The sequence below is a fragment of the Mesoplodon densirostris genome, chromosome 5, assembly GCF_025265405.1.
Source record: "Mesoplodon densirostris isolate mMesDen1 chromosome 5, mMesDen1 primary haplotype, whole genome shotgun sequence".
Classification (NCBI taxonomy): Eukaryota; Metazoa; Chordata; class Mammalia; order Artiodactyla; family Ziphiidae; genus Mesoplodon; species Mesoplodon densirostris.
The window spans coordinates 47,982,732-48,009,415 of NC_082665.1; the positions used below are offsets into that span (position 1 = coordinate 47,982,732).

At 39.7% G+C, this 26,684-nt stretch overlaps 2 protein-coding genes across 4 annotated transcripts in view; one reads left to right on the forward strand and one right to left on the reverse strand.

The window, feature by feature from the left end:
- The window catches only part of CMSS1 (cms1 ribosomal small subunit homolog), a 391,750-nt gene that overhangs the window by 122,867 nt on the left and 242,199 nt on the right, over positions 1 to 26,684 (forward strand). Inside the window, exon 1 of one of the 3 annotated variants that reach the window (XM_060098678.1) lies at positions 4,486 to 4,547. The exons of the other annotated variants lie outside the window; for them this stretch is intronic. Coding sequence (XP_059954661.1) covers positions 4,490 to 4,547 — 58 coding nt within the window. The 5' untranslated portion in view covers positions 4,486 to 4,489. Of the gene's footprint in view, positions 1 to 4,485; positions 4,548 to 26,684 lie in introns of those variants that run through there. 3 annotated transcript variants of the gene reach the window in all.
- Positions 1 to 26,684, reverse strand: part of LOC132490362 (filamin A-interacting protein 1-like) — a 142,778-nt gene that overhangs the window by 112,051 nt on the left and 4,043 nt on the right. The window contains exons 2-4 of the mRNA XM_060098679.1: positions 8,903 to 9,146; positions 8,010 to 8,183; positions 1,278 to 1,456 (exon numbers count right to left, since the gene is read on the reverse strand). Of these exons, the coding sequence (XP_059954662.1) occupies positions 1,278 to 1,456; positions 8,010 to 8,183; positions 8,903 to 9,145 (596 nt within the window). The 5' untranslated portion in view covers position 9,146. The remainder of the gene's footprint in view (positions 1 to 1,277; positions 1,457 to 8,009; positions 8,184 to 8,902; positions 9,147 to 26,684) is intronic.

Genomic DNA, 26,684 nt, shown 5'->3' on the forward strand with positions numbered 1-26,684 from the left:
TCAAAGTATTGCAATTTGGCTTCTGCCTTCACTGTTTTATTGAAAGGGCTCATTAAGTTCTTCAGTGTCTTCCTTGTTGCCGTCTTGGGATATGTGGTCATCCTTTTCTGTATTCTCTGGTGCTGTTTGCTCACTCTTTCTTGAAAGTCTTCCCTTGCTTGGTTCCTTGCTTTCTCTTCTAGTTCTTCTAATCCTCCACCATTCTTCATTCCTTCTCAGCTTCCTTTCTTGACCCATTTTTCTGGAGGAAAACCCTAACTTGATGGGTTGTTGTGCTGTTTTCTAGAGTTCCCATCTCAAAATTCTCTCTCCTCACCACACCAACACCCATAGCTTCAGCTATCACTGGCTGCAAATACACATCATCAGCCCAACCTTTTCCAGACCTATATTTCCAACAGTGGGTTGTCTGTTTAGACACATCCTTCTCCCCACTGAACATTGGAATACACCAGGTACCTCATGCTCAACTTGTCTAAAACAGGGCCCCTTCCATCTTTTGAACTATCTCCCCAACCAGAAATCCTGCAGCAACAAAAAGCTGTGCCCCATTCCTGCTTTCTGTACCTTGGTGAAGAACGAGGAGTATAACTTCCTGTTTTCCTTGCTCTGCTCTCTAGTCACATTAGTCACTGATTCATATTGACTATGCGTCATAAGTAATTCTTGTTATGCCCCATCCTCCCTAACCCTATAGCCGTTGGAACACATACCTGCCCCTGTCTTTCTTCCCGTCTTTCCTTAATGGTTCCTTAAGAAAGCATCCCTGATAACTCATTCTCCTTCTCATAATTTGTCATTTGCTCCTTCTTGCCAACAGTATAAAATCCAGCTGCTCGTGTCTAGCCTTTCCTTTTCTCACACCCTGTGCTGTAGCCATGTAGAAAGCTTGAGGTCCCTCAGTACCCATACTCTTGTCTTACCTCTATGCTGTGGCACTTACTCCTGCCCCTGCCTTGTATGTGGTCTCCATTCTTGTTGGCACAGGGACTAGACCCGTTACCTCCTCTCTGCAGCTTTCACAGGGCACTCCCTTGTAGAATCAGGTGCCCAGCATTTATGTTTCCACAGTCCTATCACACCCGGTTATTCTTGCATTGTATTGATATTATTTTTAAACATATCCTTTTCCTCACTCTGGACCATGAGATTTTTGAGACCAGAGGTTGTCATATTTACCTTGTATCCCTGTATCCTTTGGTATAATGCCCAGCGCATAGTGAGAGGTTAGTAAGAATTTACAGAATAGGTCACTGTCTTGTCCAAAGTAGCCTTACCTTTCACGTTCCTGTTCTAGCAAGCTTATGAATTCATCACTCTTCTCCACGTATTCTTTATGTTTTCTCTTTTCTTCCTCCAACTCTAATATGGTTTGCCTGTGAGATTTTTCTACCGTTAAAAGCTGTTCCAGGATTCGTCTGTGAGAATCCTTATGTTTTTCCACAACTTTGTCCAACTACAAAAGAAAATGCATTAATAGTCTAAGTACAAATCATTCATAATACTGCCATCTCTCCCTCTTTTAGAAATATCCAAGTTATAACAAATTAATTCAACAGTGGGTTTATGATTTCCTTGTTTAGTTTTTTATCATTACTCTTGTTAATTGATACTTTTTGATGTTTCAACACAAATGTAACTTTCTTACTGTCATCTTTTTTTTTTTTTTTTGGCCACACCACGTGGCTTGTGGGATCGTAGTTCCTATGTCATCATTTTTTTTTTTTAACCAGAAAGAAACATTGGCTCCTCTGTAAATATCTGACCAATTTCTCCATATCCCCTTTCTGCCACTTCCTTTTCTCTCCAGGGAAACCATATCAGAGGAATGATGGAAAGTAAAGGAATCCTTGTACAATGTTTGATTCTGCCACTTCCCTAGCTGCCCAGCCCTCCCTAAAGTACTCTGCCCACGTACATCTCTTGGATCCATGGTCTGTTTTTCAGTGCATTATTCATAAAGGTGTTTGTGTATTTTTTTCAAATTCTTGTTAATCAATTCTGTGTTGGTATAGACCTGGTGTAAACACCAAGTGCTTTCTGGTTTCCATGGCCTACTTATATCTCTATTATAAAACAATTACCCTGTGTCTTATTTACTTTTGTCTCCTCTACTAGACTGTGAACTCCCTGAAAGCAGGGCCTACATTCTATTTTTCTTAAATTCTTAACATCTAATAGAGTGCTTTGCTTATAGTAGGTGCCCAGTATATGCTTACAGATTGAAAACAAAATAAGCAAGCAAAGAATCAAGAAAGAAAAGAGGGAGGTAGACTGATTAAAACAAAAGTGCTTCAGGATCTTTGACCAGTGATAAATTAAAATCCATTTAAGAACATGGTTTTGAAAGCATGTGACTGTCTAGATTAAATACTAAACTATAACTGATAATATTGGTTGATTTTGCCCTTTGCCTTTATTGTAAAAGACTGAAAATCTGTGACTCTGAATTTGAAGCCAGTTTAAATCGTACATCCTTAAAAAGTACATACTTAACTAGGAATCCAAAGCACAAAAATGGCCAAATGATTTCAGAAAAAGAAGGGAATAAAGGTGTCCCAGCATACAGAACCCAACTGACCTCTAAACGCTTAGGCTGGTTGTCTAGTTTTCTAATATGGGTTTATAATGGTGCCTTAACACACACAAAATACTTCATTATGTCTTATAGGTGATGATTTTTAATTAATGTGACCAAGCCTTTTGTGGAAGCTGAAATTGCTAAGTTGCATTGCTTGCTGGCAGAGTCACTTTTAACTAATGACCATCCTCTGAGAGGGAGGTTGTAGCGTTAATTGTCCTGGGTCTCAAGCAACAACAGTTCTCTGAAAACTCCTTCCAGTTGCCCAAACATTAGACTGCATTATAAGGGAAATTCAAATCAACTGCTTTTAGAATTTGAGAGTGAAATAGTAATAGAATCAGCCTTAATTTAGGGAGCTTGACATTTGACTTAGAGGAACATTCAATTTATCACAAGATCGGCCCTAGAATAATTATAATAGGTATTTAGTAAAGCATAAATGAATGACTAAGGGAGGCTTCATAAAGGAAACTTCCTCAGATAGCTTCTTGTAGTTGTATGGATGTGAATATTAAACTTAGTTCAGCCCAAAAAGAGGAAAGAGGAGGTTTAGTTAATCTACTATTGCTTTCCATTGTGTTTTTCCTCCTTATTTTGTTTGTTTGCTTGTTTGTTTGTTTGTAGGTACAAGGAAGGAAGGTTGGAAAGAATCATTGCCCGTTGTTACATAATCTCCTAAGGGCTCTCCCTTCCTTCAGCCTCACCCCCATCCAGCCTGTCCTCATCAGTGACAGCACAGTCTTACACAGTGGGATTACTCCACTCTCCTATTCAGAGCTGAAAGGTTTCTCACCATCTGGCCTCCTGACACTTCCACCCCATTCTCATTCCGTACCTTCCCGTCTTTCTCACCCAGCCTTTAGCCACGCCAGACTTCAGGTAGTTCTTAGAACACACCGTGGTGCTTCAAGACTGCTTTTTTCAGTGCCGGGACATAGAAACCTTTTTCCCCTTCCATCCAAAACTTTTCCTGTTCTTCCCTTATGGCTTTCTCTGATCAAGCCTGGGTAGAATTATTTGTTCCTTCATATCAGTGAAATGTCTAATTCTCTGGGTTTTCCTTCTCTCACCTTCCATGACTCTTGAAGAATGGCCTATATTTATTGCATGCTGTTTGGTGCTAAGGACCTCATGTTTGTCAACAGCAGAAATTGGAATGGTGTCAAATAGGGACCTTGCAGAGGGAAGGTTCCCAAAGAAAGTGTAAGTGATTCTAGATATGTTTTAGCTTATTCTTGAAGTTCTTTTCTGTGCCTTCGTTTCTCCATACCCAAAATGCCTCTTAGAAAATATGCCAGTTCTCAATTCAGTCTCTTCTTCATTCCTACAGATCAAATGATGGACCTGAACTTGTCTGTACTCATTTCATTTTCCACCAATTGTGTGTGTGTGCTTGGCCAAGCCACTTAACCGTTGTGTACTTAAGGTTTTTCTATTATAAATATAGTGGTTGGGCTTGATTTCTAAGATCAATTGTATTGCCACAGTTTTCTCAAGGCAACAACTATTTATTAAGCGTCTATTATGCTATATGTATTTAGTACTATGATAGTTGCCATGGGAGAATTTTAAAGTCTCAATGCTTATACTCTTACTAGGCAGATAAGATATACACACTAAACAACTAGGAGCAGTATAAGGTGGTGTATCATTAAGCACTAAGGGACTATCAAAGAACCACTGCCCCTTTTTGATCTAGCCCCACTTGTGGATTGAATGAAGCCTGGGGAAGAAAACAGGAAGACTCAGTCACTTTAGGGAGTGTCAGTGGAAGAAAGGTTAAAAAGATAACTCATTAATGTTTACTGTGCAATGACAAGCTTATCATTTTAGCCTCCCTGATGTCATATCCTGCCCACAACCACTGATACAATCCAACTCCTTGCCTTGGATGATGGAAGTCCAATGTGTTCCAATAGGTTGGATTCTCCCGTGGTCAAAGAGAATGAAGGACAGAGAGATGGTCAGTCTTTTTGCTTTTGGTTGCTTAATATATGTTTAGGAAAGAATAATGACCTTTGTTTTAATAGCTCCTGAGTCACAAACCACCCTAATTTAGGGCTTTATCGTCTTTGTGAGTTATGGCTTTGGTTCTCTTTGCTCTTTTTCATTGGCTCTTTGAAGATTGTCTTTTTCTTTGATTACCCTGAATATACTAGTAGAGATAAAGCTAGTTCAGACAGTAGAGAAATTATTTGGCTGTTTTAGTAGATCAAAGGTAACCAAATATGCTATTCATAAAATGTCCCATCTTCTTCCCTGTCTTTACTGAAACCTGGTTTTCCTGGATAATGCTAGAATCCTAAAATAGAGACTGCTCATTCTCACACTGCCTCAGTATCTCAGATACTGGAAATGGCGGCGTGATTCTTGTCTCTGCGTGACCCCTACCGGACTCTTCTGAAAGCCCTTCCTTGTTTTACTGTCACCCTGAATGGTGATAGTCCTGTGTCATTCTTATTTGGTCATCTACTGAGCTTCAGGTCACTCTCACAATCTACCTGTCTACTGTCCATCTTGGTAGCATTCTGGGTGTGCCAGCTCACCCAGCCATGGTCAGAAGTGAAAAGCTAGAGGCTATACTGCAAAATGAATATGTCTTTTGGCTCCTAGCACTGGAAGTTTGTGGATTATAGAAGAGAAAGATTGAAAATATGTGGAGCCAGAAGCTAGTCTGAGGAAATTGCCCTTTCTAGTTCTTGGCTTCAGGATTTCTCTAGCTCCATGTAAAGCTCATCCATGCACTTAAGAGTATGCTAGATATTTTATCTAATGTTTTAATGTATTTTTTAGTGATATGATTTCATGATATGTCATCCACAATGTTTCTGGAAATGGAATTTCTTTATGTTCTACTTGAGGAACCCCTACTCATTCTCTGGAACTTGGCTTTCCTGATTCTTCTATCTCAATTCGATCCCCCATTATACTCCCTCATAGTGCTTTGTGGTTTTCACCACAAAAATTAACATAGTGTGTATTATATACTTATTGTGTGATCATTTGTTGTCTGTCACTCTTAAAAGAGACATTAAGCACCCTGAAGACAGGAAGCACAACTATTTTTATACAATGAAAATTATGAAATGAAATTTAAAAGCTGAACTATATAGTTGCTTAAAATAAGTATCAATACTTTAAGAATTGCCCTAAGGTAATGCTAATAAGGTATGCAGATTCTTTTATTATAGTACCTTGATAAATCCAAACTGTTGTTATATTTTTCTTGATATCTTTTTTGGAAGAACTAAGAATATGTTATGCCATTAACTCAAGTATCTTTTGTAAGGTAACTTTTAGTATAGAAGCCTAGGTTGGAAAGGAATAGGAGGTTAAAACTGTTCTAGACTCTGAGTTTTTCCCTCCCTCTCTCCCCATCCACATCCTTTTTTCTAGCTTGCAGGCCTCCACCTTAAGTCAGTGTTCCTAACATATGACATAGCTGAGAACAGTTTGTTTTTCTGAGGTATTTTGCCTTATGAATAAATAAATCCCCTTTAGTTTACCCTAGACATGGTTGAGATTTTTCACATTTTTTTAAAAGAACATTATGAGGAAAATAAAAGGAGGAAGATGGAGGAAAACAAAATAATAAATTTTTAGCATGCACATCCTTACCCTGGTGTAATTAGGGTGCCCCCCGGTATGGTCTTAGTGATAACACCCCACTTTCTTTCTTTTCTTCAGCCCTATCTAGGGACTCCTAGTCAGAATTTCCCTTTATTGTTTATTTTCTGGATATCCCCCCTCACCCATTACTTCCTAGATAGAGGAAAAGGGTAGGCAACTGGGTTGTTGGGTAGATAGAATTATAGGGACTTCAAGGGACTGGGAGAGACTGGTAGCTGAGGAGAGAAGTCTATCAGGGGGAAGTAGGCAAGAGAAGAAAACGGACAAATCATGGAGATGGGAATGTAAGAAGTGTGTGTGTGTGTGTGTGTGTGTGTGTGTGTGTAGGGGTATCTGTTAGTTGAGTAATCAAGGAAGGTTGGATTTATAAAGCAGGGCCAAATTATGGATAACTTTTAGGGACACTTTGCAGAGTTAGGATTGCAAGCATTTGCAGAGAGGGTGTTTCCAGTTTTGCCTGTGTACAATAGAATTATTTACTTACAAAAGTAACTAAAACTTTTCCTACTGATTTCAGGATAAGTTTGGAATTATTCTGTTTCATTTTACTCTGAAGTGTTGAAGGGTTGTGCCATTTGTGGAGTTTTGTGAGTATATGTTCAGTGATAATTAACTTGCATTTGCACTTATACTGATTGGGGAATTTGTGCTTAATGCTGTTTCACAGTCACTGTGTTGGGAGCCAGAATACAGTTTTAACACTAGTGACTTGAATGAGGCTTCGGCTCCTCTTGTTTAAAATTTGGATTAAAGTGCAATCAACAGACTTTGGGTGGTCTCATCCTCACCCTCACCCCTCAGAGAAGCAGATCCATATGACCAAACTCCTTCACAATTTGGCAAGATGGTAGGCTTCTGTCATGAGACACCCAAGACAAGAATAGCAAGGACATTAGAGGTCAGTCCTGAGGTAGGTTGCCAGAGCGTATGTAGGGGAAATTTGCCCAAAATTTGCTTTCACTCTCTCTAGCCTTAACTTATGCTCCTAGTTGTTTACTTTTTATAAAAATGAAAAGTTATGCAATTTTCCATTGAGGTCTCAGAAGAAAATAGAAGAACAAAATAAGGATGCCAAGGAGTTTCAGAAATGTCAGCAAGTAAAAGAGCAAGCAGTGCTGTATCTTTGTGCAGTGGTGGCCGTGTTGAGACTGTTCATCTTTGCTATTGTCATTGTTGGGCATACTTGGTGGGAGAAAAGTCTTTACTGTCATTAAACTTTTGAAGGAAAAAGAGGATATGTGTTCATCTAAAATGTATGCTTTCTAAAACTCTGTTTCCTGAATAATTCTTCAGATCATTTCCATTCATGCTCAGAATTTCTATGACATAATACTTCAGTGTTTTCAAAGAAATTAACTTCTATGGTTAAACTTTATCTGTTTTTTATTATTGCCTTCAGATCTCCAAAAGAAGTGCAGATTCCTCTGTCTGTGTGTGTGTGTGTGTGTGTCTGGGTCTGAGTGTGTGTGTCTCTCTGTGTGTATCTGTGTGTGTCTGTGTGTCTATGTGTTTATACAAGAGAGGAAGAGGGGGAGAGAGAAAAAGAGAGGAATTCTCTTGCATTTGTTAGGTTTTAGTCTGATGTCAAGAAACAAACCCAGTGGGAACATCCCATACATGATTTATTCTCCTTTTCTTTCCTGTAGAACATGTAGTATTTATCTACCTGGGGTAGATTTTAAACATACAACTATAAATAATCGAAAAAGGAGTTACATGTCCTGCTCACCTGCCAGGCCTAGTGCTTTACTGGCTGGTGAGCTTACTCGGTGCACACCCCTGATGTGATACATACCTCATTCATTGGTTTCTCATAGATGTCCTCCTGCCAAGGGGCAGATTTTGCTTGAAAAGCATCTCGCTGGAGAGCTTCTAGCACCTTTTTTGGAGTGACAAACCCATACTGAGCTTCCAGCAAAGCCAAGTCCATTTTATCAGCCTTTAAAATGCCTATGACTTCATCTCGAGCCTGCAGGAACAAAAAGCATTTCAGAAAGCCCACTTTATCTACCAGCAGTCTCTGCAAGTGATTTCTTGTGTAGTTGAGTATTTTTTCTCTTCTCCTTCAAATATAAACAAATCATATTTGGTTATAGCACCTTTTAGAAAAGGTAGCAAAACTATGTCCCTTTACTTCATCCTTCTTCCAGTCTAGTTACACATTAATAATGTTTTTAAAAGTGATCACTATACAACATGGGGAGACTCTACATTTTTTATTGATATGCCTCAATGGACTGGCATTTTCATTTTCAGGGATAGGAAATAAGATTCTCCTATATGTGTAGCAGCTGTTTTAGTTTTTTGTATAGGTTAGTAATGCCAGGGCAAGTCTAGGAGCCAGTTTATGTGAGGTACAAAAGCACCTATTGTTATTTAAACAAGTCCAGAAGTCATCTGCTATTATTGTTACCCATACGTGCCTGTGCACTGAAGCTTGTGAGCAGCATGGGCAGAGGATGTGACCTTTCACAATGTGCATGCCAATCGCATGTCATAACAACAGCCCTTTTAGATGTGATTAATTGCTCTTCATGCTGCCAGAAGAGAATTCTGTGAATGTGTACTTTGCTTTCATGTATATACAAGTATGAAGCACAAATATCTATTTCTGTGGCAGCCACCACACAAAATTCATAAGCAGCCTTCCCCTTGAAGCATGAGGGGGATAATTCTAACCCAGCTGACCTGCAGTTCTCCCTCCAGAATGCTGAGAAGAAATAATAAGTCGTCTCTTGAGAGGTCTTCTCCTTGGTGGCCATTACCACTGTGTGACTTAGGATATGGAAGGTTTGCATCCGACTCACTGGTGGGGTCTTTGTCTTGCTGTCTCTGCTTCATGTCCTCAGGACCTTGGAAACTGTAGTCTTCACTATGTCTTGGAAATTGCTTTTGGGCTGAGGCCTCCGTGTCACTGCTTCTGGAACGCATTCTTTAAGGGGTGGAAAGAAGGAAGACAATTTGTAACTCTTAGTGGAAGTAGAGTTTTAATAAGAGCTCCTATTACTGCTTTGACAAGTCTGCACTCTCGTTATATTTACCACAGCCAAAGACTCGATCTTTCTGAAGTCTACAGCAGAGAAGGGCATTAGCAGATTCATAAATCACAGTCTTATTTACACTTCTGTTTTTAAAATCAACATTTTAAAAAATGTGTTCTGCTTTGATTAAGGCCACTTATGTCCATGGGTAAACAGACTGTGTATTTGAACTTCATCCACCAAACATTCCACCTCAGGGACCTGGGTCATACCTCCAACCTAGGCCTAAGTGCTTACATAAGACGTACTTAACATAATTGTAAAATGGTAAATTTGCTAATTGTTCTAACTTTCTTCAGATTCACATTATAGTGTTTCCTTGTGGAAGTTTAAAAAGAGTTTTTAAATTTCTTAGCCTTTGGTGCTTTAAGAGAGAGGCATCAGAATTACAAAATACTTTGGGTTATTTTGTTATGACAGTAAATTCTAATATTAAAGGAATGAAGGCTTGGTCCCTGGCTGTATCCTTGACATTCTGCTAAAATTCCAGACCTGACCTCAGATAAGTCAAGGATTTATATTTAGGACCCTTATCTACAAAATAAGAACACTAGTGCCTATAGTATTGAACCATTATGAAAACAATATAAAATAAATTAATATTTGAGGGACATATTAGTTCCACATCTGATTATATAATTATCCAAATTAATTTACAATAGCAAGATAATTTTTTCCACCTTTGAGGTTTGTAATGGAAAGAGAAAACATCAAGTGAACTTATAGTCTGCTTCAGTGATGTTCAGGCAGATTGTTAATTATACTCATTCCTACAAATCATGAAACTTTCATCATTATTTTTTTTATATTTATTTATTTTATTTATTTATTTTTTATATTTTTTTGGCTGCGTCAGGTCTTAGTTGTGGCATGTGGGGATCTTTCATTGCGGCACAGGCTCTTGGTTGTGGTGTGGACTCTTCGTTGTGGTATGGGCTTCTCTCTAGTTGTGGCGCCCAGGCTCCAAGGCACGTGGGCTCTGTAGTGGCAGCACTCGGGCTTAGTTGCCCCGTGGTATGTTGGATCTTAGTTCCCCGACCAGGGTTGGAACCCGTGTCCCCTGAATTGGAAGGTGGATTCTTTACCACTGGACCACCAGGGAAGTCCCTTTCATCATTATTGGTACCTTGCTTTTCATTTGTAATAATATTTCTTTAAAATTCTGGAGGGAATTCCCTGATGGTCCAGCGCTTGGGACTCTGCGCTTCTACTGCAGGGGGCACGCATTCAATCCCTGGTCTGGGAACTAGGATCCCACATGCCGCACACAGCGTGGCCAAAAAAAAAAAATCTGGAAAGGTCAATCATACAGAAAAATATGGAAATATAATGAATCACTACATGCTAGCACACAGATTTGTAAAATCCTAATGTACTATATACATTAGAAAACAGTTTTTTAAGTAAAATATTGATATTATAGATATAGTAGAAGCCCCTATGTACCTCTTCCTTAACCCACTCTATACCCGCCCTTCCCCAGAAGTAACCATCTTGAATTTGGTGTTTATTATTCCCACGCATGTTTTATACTTTACTTTATACTTTTAATGCATGTATATATATTGCTGAGCAATATATAGTATTGCTTTGCAGATTTTCAAACCTAATGTAAATACAGCATATTGAATGTATCATTCTGAAAATGTTTTTTCATCCTATATTTTGGAGATTCTTTCTTGCTCCATTTTACTTATTTTACGTATTTAACTGCTATATAGTATTGCATTATATGAATAGGCCACCATTTACTTATCCATTTTACTGTTGATGGATGTTTAAATAGTTTACTTTTTTTAGTATTAGAAAAAATGCAGCTGTGAACATTCTTGTGCATTTTTTTTTTCCTGTGAACATCCATTTATTCAGGTAGTATTCTTTACAGTATAGGAATGGGATTTTGGCTCTCCTGAATGGAGTACCAATTTATAGCAGAGTGTAAGAGTTCTCATTGCTCTGTATCTTCATCAACGCTTGCTATTAGGGAATTTATAATTTTTACCAATATGGTAAGTGAAATGGTATCTGACTTTTTAATTTGCATTCTGTAACTAATGAGAGCAGGCATCCTTTTATGTGTTTAGAGCCCCTTTGAATTTCTTCATAAATTGCTTGTTCATAGTCTTTGCCCATTTTTCTTTTGTATTATTTGTCTTTTTCTTATGAATTTGTAGGAATTCATTACATACTCTATAAATTACTGTTTTGTTGATTATATGTTTTGATGTTATCTTTTCTGGTCTGTAGCTTACATTTTCACTTTATGTCTTTTGTGGTATAGAAGTTTTACATTTTAATTTAGTCAAGTTTATCAATTTTTAAATCAGTTCTTTTCTTTATAATTTGCATTGGAAAGCAGAATTTGAACAGTGGCAGTATAAAAGAATGGCTAAGACCATGGACTCTGGAACCACTCTACCTGAGTTCAAATCTCTACTCCATTACTTATTGGCTATAAAACTCTGGACAAGTTACTTAATACCTCTGTGCCTTTCTCATCTGTAAAATGAGGATGATAGTAGTAGTATATTTATAACTTAAAGTTGGTGTGAGGATTAACTGAGTCAACACATGTCAAATGTTTGCAACATACCTCATACAAAATTGTCACTCAATAAACATTAGCTTTTATTATTAACTTTATTTTTATTCCCCCAATTTTATGGTGTTTCTCTATTACCTTTATAGTTAGAAAAAAATTTCAAGAATTGAAGCAAGTTTATTTGATTACCTCTTTCATCTAATGAGTTGTGAGCCGTGAATAAAGGGAGAAAGAAAAGAAGATTGAAAGAATGGCTTTGTGTCTTTCTTGGGTACTCTGTTTAAGAAGTGACTCTTACCACTCCCAGCTTGCTGGCACCACTTGAGAAACCTGAGTGTAGAACAGTTTAGGAACCTTGAGGACTTCACAGCCAACCAGCTAAGCCTCCATTCATCTCTCCACCCATCCTTCAACAAGCATTTATTGAAGGCCCACTGTGTGTCATGCACTAAATTGGTTATTTATGGTGTGGCTTCCTTACTTCCCTAATACAAGTGATACATTTTCTTTTTTTTTTTTTGCGGTACGCGGGCCTCTCACCGTTGTGGCCTCTCCCGTTGTGGAGCACAGGCTCCGGACGCGCAGGCTCAGCGGCCATGGCTCACGGGCCCAGCCGCTCCGCAGCATGTGGGATCTTCCCGGACCGGGGCACGAACCCGTGTCCCCTGCATCGGCAGGCGGACTCTCAACCACTGCGCCACCAGGGAAGCCCAAGTGATACATTTTCAAATGTAAGGTTTATGGAAATAGTTCGTAAATCTGGGATCATGAAAAGTGCACTGAACTAGACAGAAGTCATGTAAAAAGAATTCTGTCACAAATCAGCTGTGGGATTAGTTAAGACACTGACGCTCTCTGAGGGCAGTGCCCTGAATTGTGAAGTGAGGGGGGGTGAGGAGGTGATCTCTGTGGCCCCCTTTCTCCTAGGATGTATAATGATTCTTGCCACTCTGCCTTTCTTTTAGCATAGATTATCAATAGTATATTTAAAAGACATGGGTTTGTGGGTCTGCATCTTATAGGAAATCCATAGAAACCTAATGCTACATATGGACTACATATGGACCTGTGACTTTTGATTTTCACCAGAGGAGAGATCACAGTTAAAAGACAATGCTTAAGGAAATAATCCCAGCAATAATTTTCAACTGAGAATTTTCAATAGCCTCATCATAACAATCAGGATGTAAAAGCAGAACTTGAAGGTGTTTATTGCCTTATGTGTTTATTATTTACATATTTTATTTGTCAGTAACAAACCAACTATCAAGTGATACTAGTGGGACACCCTGCCTTGAAGTTACAGTGTCCATCTGGAGAAATAAAACATTCACTTTCAAACTTTTAACAAGCCACATAATGTGTTTTCTCTACAACTCATGTTCTTTCTTACTTCCCTCCATCACACATTTATTTACTCTATTAGACGCTGGAGATAGACAATGATGGTGGTGATGGTGGTGGTAATGATGATGACAGCTCATACTTGCTGAGCAGTTACTACATGCCAGGCATTCTTCTAAGCATTTTACATTTATTAACTCATTCAATTCTTATAACAACCCTATGAGGTAGGGAATATTATTATCTCCATCTACAGCAAAGAAATGGAAGCACAGATGAAGGTTACACAGCTAATAATAGGCAGAACTGGGATGTGAATCCAGGCAACCTGGCTCCAGAACCTGTGCTCTTAAAAGTCATGTGTCATGCTACTATACTGTACTGCCAAAGACAGATGGCTGTAGACACCCTGTCTGAAATGGATACAGACACCATGTGTGAAAAATGCTTATAGCCTTGCTGAAGAGATTACTTATCAATAATTACAGTACAGATGAACAGTAGTCTGTGGCAGTAGTTGTCACTGACTATCCCCTACGTAGCCAAGGAAGGATTTATTTATTTGAGAAAAGCAAAGACATAGAAGGAGTACATTTTTATGTAGGGATAGAAGGTTGAGGATATATAAGATTTATGACTGTGGAAAACCCATTATGTGTGTATTTATGTGTTTATAAATAATATTCCTATACTAGCATATTAATATATGCTATATACCTTATGAAAACATATGCAAAAAGGAAAATATTAATTAAAAAATAAGATATCTAATTATTTTTCTCCCACCCCATTGGATTGTCTTAAACACCTCAGAAAGATCATTGCTCTGGCCTATAGGCGTAATGGAAGGTTGTTAATGTAGACCAGATATGTTTAAAACAAATAAATATTACATACCACTTTATTTACAGATATGTTCTCACATGAAGGGCAGGGCCATCCATGTCTTCCACCAAATATTAATAGTCTCCATTCATATGTCTCATGGGGTTTCTGACCTGATGCTTCATACCTAATGGCTGTTCAACAGAGTGAATGGTTTGCTCTTTCTATTTTGTGGCCTATCCCACAACCTAGATAACATTGCTAAATAACAGTGGCTCAAAATTGTATGGCCCACTCTGCATTTTCAGTCATCTTGCAGCTCAGCTGGGTGTGAATGGTCTAAGATGGGCTCACTCCCATATCTGACTGTCAGCTTGTTGGGCTAGATCTCAGCTGGATCATCTCATCTCTGCTCCACATGGGCTTTCAACCTCTGGTAGGCTAGACCAGGCTTCCCCTTATGGCGGTCTCAGGTCAGCATCTCAAGAGTGTGAGACTCCAAGCCCTTATTTTTATTGGTGAAAGAACGGCACAAGGCTAGCCCAAATTCAGGAAGTGGGGAAATAGATTTGCTTCTTAATGGAAGGAGCTGCAGAGTCACATTGCAGAGGATGGGGAAGAGTTAGTTAACTGCAGCCATCTTTGAAAAACTCTAGGTCTGTCACACAGATTCAGACTTCCATGAAACTCAAATAAAAATCTAGTTTAAAAGAGGGGTGAAATATATTTGGTTCTTTACTTCTTTTAGTTTCCTGGAAGCGTAAGGTTATTTTTATGATTTCTGTGATGCATTCCTGTGCTTTCCTCTTACCCACATATTCATATGTGGAACAATAGCCTACTGATAAGAATCAACTTGTATTCTGCTACTAATCAATAAAGATTCCTCTACCACCGCTAATCTTATCGAAGGTATGCCTTCCAGAATTCCAAGATAATGTAAGTTTCTATTTAGCAGGGTAGCTTGCTAAGCATTGCTCATAAGTAGTGCTCTTTGAGTTTAAGGCAACCCTGAACTGCTACAGAAAACTGAATGGTTCTCTGTATATGTTCTGTCTTCCCTCACCTCATTCTTTTTTTTTTTTAATTGAGTTAAAGTTGATGTACAATATTATATGTTACAGGTGTACAATATAGTGATTCATAATTCTTAAAGGTTATAGTCCATTTATAGTTATTATAAAATATTCGCTATATTCCCTCTCACCTCATTCTTAAAGTGAGTTGAGTGAAATCTGCCAGGAGAGCACAGATCATTTGCCAATGATGATATTTATAAGCGATAAAAAAGGAATGACCTGAAACATTTTTATACCATGTTTATTCTTTTTAAATTGATTAGAGTTTTTCTGAAACCACCAGTGTTCTTTGAGGGCTAGGGAAAATAGCATCAACATTCTTGCTGGCTCTCACACTGGGTTTGTGAACAGACCCATCGTGTGCAGACTTCTGGTCTACTGAGGAGTGTGTGTCTCGTCATGTTTACAATGGTGGAGTTTCCTTGCCCTTCTGCCAACAACCACAAAATGATCAGTAATGAGAAGTAATTAAGTATCCAGTGGAAGAAAACACAGACATGAATTTCATGATACTTTCATGCTTTGTATTATCAGTGACTTCATTGTTTCTCTTGGCAAATTTTTAATGCATCTGTGCTTGGCCTTGCATACTGAGGAAAAGAAAAATTTTGTAATGGCAACAGTGGTTTGGGATTTTCAGGTTACAAAGAAAAAAAAGAAACAGAATGGAAAGTTGCTTTTGCTTATACCAGATAATGATGCCTTACTCTTTTCATAAAGTGTCGGTAGTGACATAATGCCTGATGGTTTTGCAAGGAGAAAACCTGCTTAGTTGTCAATTTTAACACAGCCTAATGCATTGATTATCTGTGACTCTCAGAGCCATAGAATGGCAGCCTTGAGGACTGTAAGAGAACGATAGACTGGGAATCAGGAAACATGGCTTCTGATCTCAACTCTGCTTTTAATTAGCAAAGCTCTGGTTATCACTTGTAAAATGAGGATATTAGTCTAGGTTGGCCCCATGAGGTCATTCAGGATGAAACAAGGACCGGGGGTTCTTTGCCTTGACCTCTACCTTGTTCCTTACTCCCCAGTGGGTCCCCCTGACTGCAGGATTTACGCCTGAGACTAGATTATCTCTGAGGTCCCGGGACTTCCCGCTTTAGAATTCTCTGCTTGTCTGTTGTCTTGTATCTATGGATACAAATACAGTGTAGTTGGCCCTGTGAAGCGGATTCTACTTTATTTTCCTATGTGGTGACCTCGGTCAGTTTTTCTTTGGCTTAAGCTGGTTAAAATCGTGGTGTATCTTGGTAAGGATATGTTCATGAAGAAGAAGGACTAGTGGAGAATTTACAATTATTTACTTAATTTAGTTACAGAAAATGACCAAATGTCAATTGAGGCCTATTCTATCTACCACCTCCCCCCAATATACATGCCCCTAGCCAACTCTTTACTATAAAAATTGAATTTTCTTAATCATTCTTTATTAATCTTTAGATAACAAAAACTGTTTATTCTATATAATTGAGTGCTAAACATAATTTAGTCTCTGTGTACCTGTTTATTTTCATGTTTGAATGGTGGAAAGAGGATATTTTGCTTGTATAAAAGAACTTCAAAAGGTTCAGTGAAAGAAATTGGTTTTGGTCTTGATCATTTACTATGATGTTGAGGTAACCAATCAAAACTACTCCAATTTAAAGAAGAAAGTAATAATAATGGTAGCTTACATTAAATTCAAACACAAGTAATACCAAACACAAGTCTGTTCTAAATGCTTTCTTTTGATTAGCTCATTTAGTCTTCTTAAAAACTGTTGTTTATCTCCATTTTGCAAAAGAGGAAACTGAGGCTTGTAGCTGTTAAGTAACTTGCCAAAGGTTGTACTGCTAGAAAGTGGCAGAGCCAGGTCCTAACTTGGACAGTCTGGTTCCAGAGTCCAGCAAATCACTATGCTGTATCTACCTAGGGTTTTATAAGAAGGCATACATAGTAAAGGAAAAAATCCTGGTTCAACATTAAGTTATTCAACAAACATTTATGAAGTACCTACTATGTCAGTTATCATATTAGCCAATATGTGCAAGATTATTTTTGTATCTGGACTAATGTCCCTTTTGTTGATATGGGTACAGTTAATTCTGGCGACCCAGAATTACACAAAAATCTGAATAATATGAAGTCACAACTCCCTGGCCCTTTCAGCAATTGGTCCATTCAGTAAACATGTTTTGTTTTCATGCATTATCTATGTGCAGAAACTTAACTGAATGCATTGTTATTCTTAAACTTTAAAAGCCACAAAGTGGCTTTTCTCAGCCACTTTGCTGGCATCTTGGGGGTAGGCAGGAGGTATAGCATAACAGAAAGACTATGAGATTGTGGGATCAGATGGATCTGGACTTTAATTGCTGCTCCAATATGTTAGCTCTGTGGTCTTGGACAACCTACTCGACCTCTGTGAGCCTTCAAATGTAAAATGGAGATAATGGTACCTGGTAATGGGTTTATTGTTCATGCTCTGTGAGCTTAGGGCCCCTGTTGTTCATGTCTGTCTCCTCAGTGTTCAACAGAGTTGTACCTCATCAGGGATTCATTTGAAAGACTGAATCATGCAGTCCTCAACAGAGCTGACTGGCTGTAAGTAGGAACTGCCTCGTGGTAAAAATGATTCATCTGTGAACCACTGGCTAGAAATTCAGAAAAATGGTACTGAGAATCTCATAGAAGTAGCTGGAGTGTACAGAAGTAGCTAATGTGTATGGACCTCTTACTACATGCCCGGCACTGTTTTAAGTGCTTTGTGTATATTATTTAATCTTAAAGACTTTTAGCCTGTAGTAAAGATTGTAGGAAAGGGCTTGGTAAAGGTAAGTTAAGTGTGGAGACTCTCGTAGGAGACATCAAAGACAGGGAAATTAATATCAAAATCAGGGCAGTGCTGGTACCTACACAAAGTTCAGTGTGTGTGTGTGTGTGTGCACGTGCGCACACGCATGCACACGTGCGTGCACACACATGTGCGTGGAGAAGGGACACTGGATCCCCAAGACTAACTAGAAAATTCTTGTTAATGTCACTGAATTTTGAAAACTTTTATCATATATATCCTGACTTTTTGCTCTCTCTCACCCCCACCTCCCCAGGTACACTCTCACATGCATAAAATGAGGTGAACATCCACTGCACTCCTCCTTTTTATTTGACAGCACCTTGAACAGTCATTAGTTCTGTTTTTATGTATGTGACATTTTATAAAGTGGTCTCATTTAAACTTATTTGGTAGGAAGTTTGAGGGATGAATTGTTTTGATGGCAAGATGGCTGCATAATGCAGAGTGAGTCTGTGCTAACTGTAGGATGCTCTCCACCAAGGGACAAACTTGGAAGTGATTCAGTGCCTTAAGTCTGAACGTGCTTAACATCCCACACTTGCTGAATTTAGAGAGCAGGCTGCCGGCTAGCTTTACATTTCCACTTGGATTTCCCCCTCTCTCTGCATGGAACCATAAAGCTATAACTTAGTTCCCTGGAAGGGGAATGGAAAGAGATGTAGTAAGGTTATATGGGTGCTCAGCAGAGCTGGTTGAGCCCTTAATATTAACTGTCTCGTGGTAAATGTGATTCGTCTATGAAAATACTGGCTATAAATAGATGTTAATAGTGCTCAGTTGCAAATCAGCCATGTTGTGCTTGCATGGCCACATTAGGGAAAAAAATCCTGTTGAGTATTTTATTTGGTTTCTCTTAAAATGAAAAAATAAAAAGTTCATTTCCTTTTATTGCCCTAGTCACCCACATTTGAAGACACTAAATTCAGCCAGCTGCAGTAAAGCTATCTGATGGCTAAAAAAAGACACATTAAAAACCAGATAACCTAATTTAGCAATGGCACCCTTTATCTTTTTCTTCCATTTTCAGTAAAAATCATTGAAACATACCCTTACTGGTGTTTTTACTTGTAGGGAGGGCATGGATAGGGCTTCAGAGAGGGGAACAGAACTTGGGGATCTGTGATTCAGGCCCATATTCTTAAGAATTCTGAGTCCTAATAGTAAGTCAAGGTTTCTTTCAAATCAAGTATGAGGTTCAGAAGGCAGTGTAGTCATCTCATGTATCCCCCGCAGTACCGGGCACTAAGTATTTTCTATGCCCATCTACTCCATTGTTATACAGCTCTCAGTGTCTGAAAGTGCTTCCTTATGAACTGAAATCCAGCTCCCAGGATCTTTATTTATTTATCCTTCCTCTGCCTCCAGAGCTAAGTCAAGCAAGACTACTTCTCTTGTCACACAGTGGTCCTTCAGTGGGAAGGGCTCTATTCTTTTTTCCAGATGTAATACTCAGTTTCTTTAACCACCACTCTTCATACTATGTGGTCTAGTCTCCCTCACCCAACACACCATCTCAGGCACACATTTTGATTATACCCCTTTAGACCTACTCTTCATTAGGCTGGGTGTTCCTTAAAGGAATGCATGGAGTTGGGCGTGATTTCCCAGATATTAAACACAACTAAAGGGCTTCCCTGGTGGCGCAGTGGTTGGGAGTCCACCTGCCGATGCAGGGGACACGGGTTCGTGCCCCGGTCCGGGAAGATCCCACATGCCGCGGAGCGGCTAAGCCCGTGAGCCATGGCCGCTGAGCCTGCGCGTCCGGAGCCTGTGCTCCACAGCGGGAGAGGCCACGACAGTGAGAGGCCCGCGTACCGCGGGGAAAAAAAAAAAAAACAACACACAACTAAAGCAGTGAAATGGTAAGAGTATATACTTAAGGAAGAGCTCAGTAAGTCTTCTGATATTGGATCTCAGTTGGAATGTTAAGTATAGATCAAGACATTTGATAGTAGGCATTTAATGAAGACATTTCCAGTTTCGCTTATCAGGTAAGTGCTTGTAATACCTTTCATGTGTACATTGATTGTTATATCAGTAAATAGGTAATTATTCGCCCTGTTTTTCAAGAGGAGGAATTCGAGCTTCAGAAAGCTTAAAAAACTTTGACTAATAAACCTTGGACCAGAAATGAAAACTTAGGCGTTCTGACACTCCTTTCTCTCCAGGCTCATGCTAGATTAATCAACACTTGCACTTTTTTTAAGCTTGAATGTGTTCTTTGGTTGTTTGTCCATGAAGTGCTGTAGTCAGAGAAGCTGCTAGGCTGTAGATACAGAATAAACAGCCTGCCAATGGGGTCTAATAGTACAGACTTACATCATGGATTTTCTTAGCTGTGTGTTCGGAAGAAAGGACAAAAAGAAATATAAAAATCTCAGAGTATAAATAGTTGATTTATCTGAGTTTTCCATTACAAATCAGTGGCTCTTTAAAGATTCTTTTCTCATTTAAGGTTGACACAGGGCTGGGAATGTTTTCCAGATCTTTGTGGAATAAAACCAAAGAAGAAAATTATTTTCATATAGTCCAAGTTAGCTTTAAATGCATTTTAAAATGCCACAGTCCCAGCACTAGAACAGAGCTCTTGAAAATCATATGATTCTTTTAACAGTTTTCAAACTACATCACTTTTCATATTTCTTCCAACTCTGCTCTCTGTTTTTTCTTACAAGCACGGTGATATTGAGCCAGTCAACTTAACCTTTCTATTCTCTTTGAATTTTTGTCTCTTTGGCTCTTGGAACCAGTTTCGTCCAATCCGCTTATTCTGCCACTGAGGCCTGTTGAAGTTAACTGACGTGCCCGTGGTCATGCCCAGACCCAACACCAGAACCCACATCTCTTGCCTACAGCTCTGTTGCTGCTTCCATAGCAACACTACATGTTCCTGGGCCAACCCCTACTTCTTCCAGCCCTAGAAAGATGTGAATCTTAAAAGATAAAGATGTATCTTTAGAGTGGTTAAGAATCCGCCTGCCAAGGCAGGGGACACGGGCTCGAGCCCTGGTCCGGGAAGATCCCACATGCCACGGAGCAACTAAACCTGTGCTCCACAACAAGAGAAGCCACCGCAATGAGAAGCCCACGCACCACAATGAAGAGTAGCCCCTGCTTGCTGCAACTAGAGAAAGCCTGCACACAGCAGCGAAGACCCAACACAGGCAAAAATAAACTAATTAATTAATTAATTTTTTGAAAAATGCCTCTTTAGAGAACCTGAAGTCTCCCACAAATTTTTGTTGGCTTTCTCAACCTCTTCTTCACCCATTAATTGACTAAGTTGTCACCCTGAGTGCCTTCAGGCCTCCTCTTGGCTAGACCAACCTAGCATAATAAAGAGCTCAGAGGTGAACAGGAGATTCAGAGATCAAGAGTTACCATCTCTAAATTCCAAATGACAGCTTTCCTTTCTCTTCTTTTATCTAAGGACCTGTGCCTGGAATAGAGAGATTGTGTGTTACAGAAAAAATGTTGCAACTGGTAAAGTCCCAGGGCAGTACTTGACCTTGCAGCCATTTTACTTCTCCTTTCCCACATCTTCCCTTATTCGATCTATCTTCCTGTACTGGGGAACAATTCCCTCTTGGCCTCCCAGGTATTTGAGTCTAGTCTGATACATTTACACTTACTAGGGGAAAAGAAGGAAACTAGCTTTTGTAAAGCTCCAATTATCTGCCTGATAATATGATTTATGCTTTCTATTCTTTCTTTATATCTTTTTTTTAAAAGTTCGGACACATAGAGTTGGTATTATTCTCCTTATTTTACAGATGAATAAAACTGAGACATTGAGGAATTCACAGTTTAGTGTGGTAGAAATATAGGTTCAAGACTAAATACAAAATACCAATAAATACTATAAATAATGTCCAATGTACAAAGTGTTTTGGGAGCATTTGAGAGGAAATGTCTAACTGTGCCAAAGGGACTTAGTGAAAGCACCTCAGAGGTAAGTTGGGCCATGGAGGATAAGAGTATCTGGCTCATATGTACAGGTTGAAGGTGGATGAAAAACAGCATGTGGCAAATGTCGAGTTATTCCTTATGGCTGAAGTAAAGGAGAAGACCACCAGCGAAATTTGAACGTGTATGCTATGTATTAGACGATAATAAAAAGTTATTGTTAATTTTGTTAATGTGTCAATGACATTGTATTTACCTGAGAGAATGTCCTTTCCTTTTTATTCTTCTAGATACACAATGAAGTATCTTAGTGTGAAATGACATGATGTCCTGGGCTTTACTTTTAAATATTTCAGAAAAAATGAAGGCAGAGGGTAGAGGAGAAATAAGTATGGCAAATTATTAAGGGTTGTTTTTTTTTGTTTGTTTGTTTTTTAAGAGTATCTGACCGTTGAAATTGGAACTCTTTTTTTATTTTTATTTATTTATGGCTGTGTTGGGTCTTCGTTTCTGTGCAAGGGCTTTCTCTAGTTGTGGCAAGCGGGGGCCACTCTTCATCGCGGTGCGCGGGCCTCTCACTATCGCAGCCTCTCTTGTTGCGGTGCACAGGCTCCAAATGCGCAGGCTCAGTAATTGTGGCTCACGGGCCTAGTTGCTCCGCGGCATGTGGGATCTTCCCAGACCAGGGCTCGAACCCGTGTCCCCTGCATTAGCAGGCAGATTCTCAACCACTGCGCCACCAGGGAAGCCCAAGGGTTGTTGAAAGGTGGGTGAGTACATGGTCTTTGTTATATTCTTTTTACTTCCTGTATATTTGGAAATATTCATGATAAAAGATTTAAATAGAAAGCACCAGAGACATAGTGTTGGATACATAAACATTTTAAGAAGGTGTTCTCTTTAAAGGGGGGACAAAAAGTGCAAAAGGAGTGAGGTAGAGAAAAGAGACAGAAGACACTCATCTTTGGGTGTCCGGCAGAGACAGAAAAGCAGAAAACTGAGCTGTGTCTCAAGAGCCAAGAGAGAGGGGCATCCCTGGTGGCGCAGTGGTTAAGGATCCGCCTGCCAATGCAGGGGACAGGGGTTTGAGCCCTGGTCCAGGAAGATCCCACATGCCACAGATCAACTAAGCCTGTGCACCAAAACTACTGAGCCTGCACTCTAGAGCCCACAAGCCACAACTACTGAGCCTGTGTGCCTAGAGTCTGTGCTCTGCAACAAGAGAAGCCACCACAATGAGAAGCCCGTGCACCACAACGAAGAGTAGCCCCTGCTCTCCACAACTAGAGAAAGCCCGCGTGCAGTGACGAAGACCCAACGCAGCCAAAAATAAATACATTAAATAAATAAATTTATTAAAAAAGAGCCAAGAGAGAAAATGATTTCAAGGGGCAGAGAGCTGCTGTAACTTCATTTTAACAACATTGCCACTGCTCAGAACAGTTTTGGCACTCTACTTTTGGAATTTTCTTTTTTTGGAATATCCCTCAGCCATGGCAAAATGTGGTTCATTGAAGGTGAATTTGACTTCTGACAACAGGGAAAAGTTCCTTGGAACTAAAGGTAGTGAATCAAGTCAGGATTTGGGTCAGCTAATACTGTTTTTGGTCAAAGAACTAATTGTGACCTTAAAATAATGAGATTGGTTTTTGTGTGTGAACTTTGCGTGGATTTTGAAGACATTTCCAAAATGTGTCAGGGAAAACTTTTGACAAAATGACACAAATGGATTTCTAACTTAGAGCTTTTGTTTTGTTTTTAATATTCCATCTACTTTAGTTATATGTCAAATCTTTGGTGTCCTGAAGTTTCTGGTTGTTTTCTAGAATCCCAATGTAAGCAAAAAAGTAGGAGACAGCATGGTATATGGCAGGGGAAAGAGTGCAGGCTCTGGAGCTGGCCAGCCAAGTTACAGTCCTATCTCCATCCTTACACACTGTCCAATTTGGGGCAAGTTACTTCACTTCTTCGGGACTCAGTGTCTTTGCAACCCTGCAGTGTCTTTGCAGGGTTGTTGGGAGGATTTGAGATCATATGTATAAAATGCTGTGCCCAGTGCCTGACATATGACAGGAACACGTAACTTATCTTGGTGGAGACATAATGATACAATTTTATCTCTTCGTTCATCAAACATACCTTCCCTCTTGGGACATCAAGTGAGATAGGAAAATAAATAATGGATTTTTGTCTATTAGCATCATGAGGAGAAATATATTACTCAGCCTTACATCACTGAAGGCAAGGGGAGTTCTTTTAGTCAGTGCTAAACTTGTATTTTCAGAGTGTGTGTTATTTTGTTCCTTGCCAAGATGGAGATTGGCAAGCTGAAGAAATTGGAATTTGACCAGGAACCGGTGCCTGTTATTTAGCAGAGAGGTGATAGGGAACTATGATCCTGCCAATTTGGAGGGACTTAACATGAAGTGACTGGCTTCTCGGTCCAAACGGGCCATAACTGTTCTGAACGAGAGGACGAAGGCTGCTGATTCAAAGGGCTAGGCTCACCCAAGCTCTTACTGGTGTGCCTCTTTCACCAAGCAGGACTTTAAAAATCTTCTCTAACACCACAGCAACATGAAATTTACTGTCTTCCTGGCCAGGTGCTCTACTAAAGCATTTTAAATATACTGTTCCCTTTGATACTGAAAATAATATATCAGGCAAATACTACTACTAACCTATGCTTTATTGGAAAGTTAAATTGAAAGATGTAAAGTCAGTCTGCCCCAAGCCACAGAACACCATGGCAGAGCAGGAACTCCAGCTGCCTTTAGAACCCACCCAGTCTTCGCAAGCTTCTGTCCTACTGCCTGAGTTCTTTCTCATTCGAAATAATGATTTGTTTAAAGGTGGGAGAGAACGCTCCACAGCAATCATGGTATAGCTTTGACTACACTGGCAAAATCAAAGAAGGCCAGAGCCCTTTCGCCAAAGACCTGCATCATGAAGTAGTGAGAGAAGAGAACATAGAGAACACCAGGGAGTAAGAAAAAATACCTAGGCTTGGTCAAATCTCAGATTAGGGCACAGTGTGAATCAAGTTCATGCTCCTTCACTGTTCTCCATTATTCAGTTCATTCTGGGTGGTAGCAAGGGAGTTATGCAGCAGGAGGTCTGCTTAAGTCAGAAAGCATCAAGGAGCATTCAAAAGCATCTAGAAAACCACATGCAGCAGGGTGAACACTTGGCCTAGATAGTGTGGCCCAGGCTAGATCCTATGAGTTTGGGTCAAACCAATTATCAGGGTTCTTCTAACTGGTATCAGGGCTCTCCTTGTGTCCTCTGAGAAGGGTCCACCAAACCCTTTCCCAAGCCCCTAGCCCCATTAATCTTTACGAAGGTGTGCATTTCCAGTGCTCTTTAATTAGGGCAGACCCCTTCCCAGTCCTATTGAATAGATCTGGACACTCCAGAGTACACGGGACTGGGATAGATTGAGCTTGGGGGTTCTACCCACTATGTGTGGTTCCATATATACCATTTGTTCGAAAGCACCTATGGCAGCCAAGAGTACGTGTTGACCAAGGAAGGTGGCTTCTGCTAGGAACTATAAGTAAATAAATGGATGTCAGAGCTTACAATTAAGGGGGGTTGGGGGAGAGACAAAGAATCATTACACCCCCTTGAGCATGTTGCTTTGGATATTTTGGTAATGATTGTAAAGCATTTACACACAGACTAAACTAAGCTCTTTGTGTTCTTTGCAAGATGGAAAGCTTGCCAAGTCAGTTTCAGCATGCAAAGCCCAGACAATTATTCTTTTGGCATTTAGGGGCCGCCCCTGTTTTTGCTGGGGGGTTGGAGGCGGGTAGCCTGTTGACACAGGAAGGCTTTATAAGGAAAAAGAAGGCAACTTCACCCTCTACTTTTTAGAAAAGAAACCCCCTGTCAGGGTTCTCAGTCCCTACCTCCTTTGCTAAACCTCTGTCACAGAGCCAACAGAAGAACCCCTTGGGCTCAGAAGTGCCATACACACTTGGGAACCCACAGTGAGTGACTCATTCTTGGCTGTTTTCATTTCCTGTACTTAGCACCTCACTGTGAAATTCTGTATTTCTTTTGTGAATGTGTGCATGAAGATGGTTAATAGCTGTATTTCTAGTGATAACCATCGGAAAGATAAAGTTCTTGAGATTATGGCGTTGGTCCCTTATGTAATATATACTTTGTAGTCGTGGTTCTCAACCTGTGAACCTGGAACCCCTAGGAACTTTCATAGTTGTCCTAGGGGCCTCCCAGTCACCTTCCAAAAGCATTGTGAGAAACTGAGTGTGATGTGTCTCCATAATGGAGACTGTTGTGATTGATAGCATGCAAGCCATTTAAGTGTTTTCTGAATTTGTTGTAGGCTTTTGTGCCTATATCTTTGTTCAGTCCATGGATAGAAAAAGCTACAACTACTATCAGTGAGAAATTAAGAAGCTTTTTTGTTATGGAAGAAGAGTTATCCTGGAAAGGATGAGTAAAAAGTGTCTGCACTTCTTTTTTGTAACAGCTAAACAAGAGGCTCCTGTTTTCTTGTTATTGGAACCTTTTAGTGCTATTTCCTGATCTACATGGTTTCATGTCTGGATCAGAACTCCCTGTTTGCGTTTGCAGCTGAGGAGTGGGCTGAAGACATTTGGTCTTTCAAACTGTTGATCTTAAAAACTATAAAGGATGCTTTTTAGTGGTGGTGTTGTTAGTAGTGTCATAAGAGACTCCGTGCATCCACCCTAGTCTCTTCAGTACAAGTTACCATATGCTGTAATTACTTTCAGGTGAGAAATTATTGCAGTTTAACTTGGTGGTGGCTACATGCTGAAGGCTGGATCCAGAGTACTCTTATTTTTGCCTTTAGTAGAGACTGCTCTTCCAGCATGTTGGCTATAGTTTTTAAAATAGAAGT